This window comes from Etheostoma spectabile, chromosome 8 (genome assembly GCF_008692095.1).
Source record: "Etheostoma spectabile isolate EspeVRDwgs_2016 chromosome 8, UIUC_Espe_1.0, whole genome shotgun sequence".
In the NCBI taxonomy this organism is placed as follows: domain Eukaryota; kingdom Metazoa; phylum Chordata; class Actinopteri; order Perciformes; family Percidae; genus Etheostoma; species Etheostoma spectabile.
In genome coordinates, this window is record NC_045740.1 from 1060724 (window position 1) to 1061059 (window position 336).

Genomic DNA, 336 nt, shown 5'->3' on the forward strand with positions numbered 1-336 from the left:
TTATTTGCAGCCAGCCATAGCCTACTGTTTCTTATATTGGTTACATGGACATGTTCCCAGACAAGAACCAAGCAGTCAAATGTTTTTGTACAACTTACTATTGATTCAATTGCTCTGATGTAAATGTCTCAAGTTTGTGAACATCATGTGCTGATGGGATATGTAGTTTCCCCTTCTCTCCACTTGTTTTGGGAATGATGTACCAGGACAAGAATAAAGATAAGGCGCCTTTTACATTTTTATTCAAGTTTAGAGTAGTCATTGCTCTCCCATCTTTGCAAGTCTCCTGCTGCCTGCCTTGGCCACAGTGATGAGGATGATAAAGAAGAAGCCCAC

At 40.5% G+C, this 336-nt stretch overlaps 1 protein-coding gene across 1 annotated transcript in view; it reads right to left on the bottom strand.

The window, feature by feature from the left end:
- Positions 1-336, bottom strand: part of zpd (zona pellucida glycoprotein d) — a gene marked incomplete in the record, with an annotated part of 9798 nt that overhangs the window by 3277 nt on the left and 6185 nt on the right. Inside the window, 1 exon segment of the mRNA XM_032522800.1 lies at positions 1-336. This exon segment is cut by the window's left edge and continues 503 nt beyond it; it is cut by the window's right edge and continues 44 nt beyond it. Within this exon segment, the coding sequence (XP_032378691.1) occupies positions 259-336 (78 nt within the window).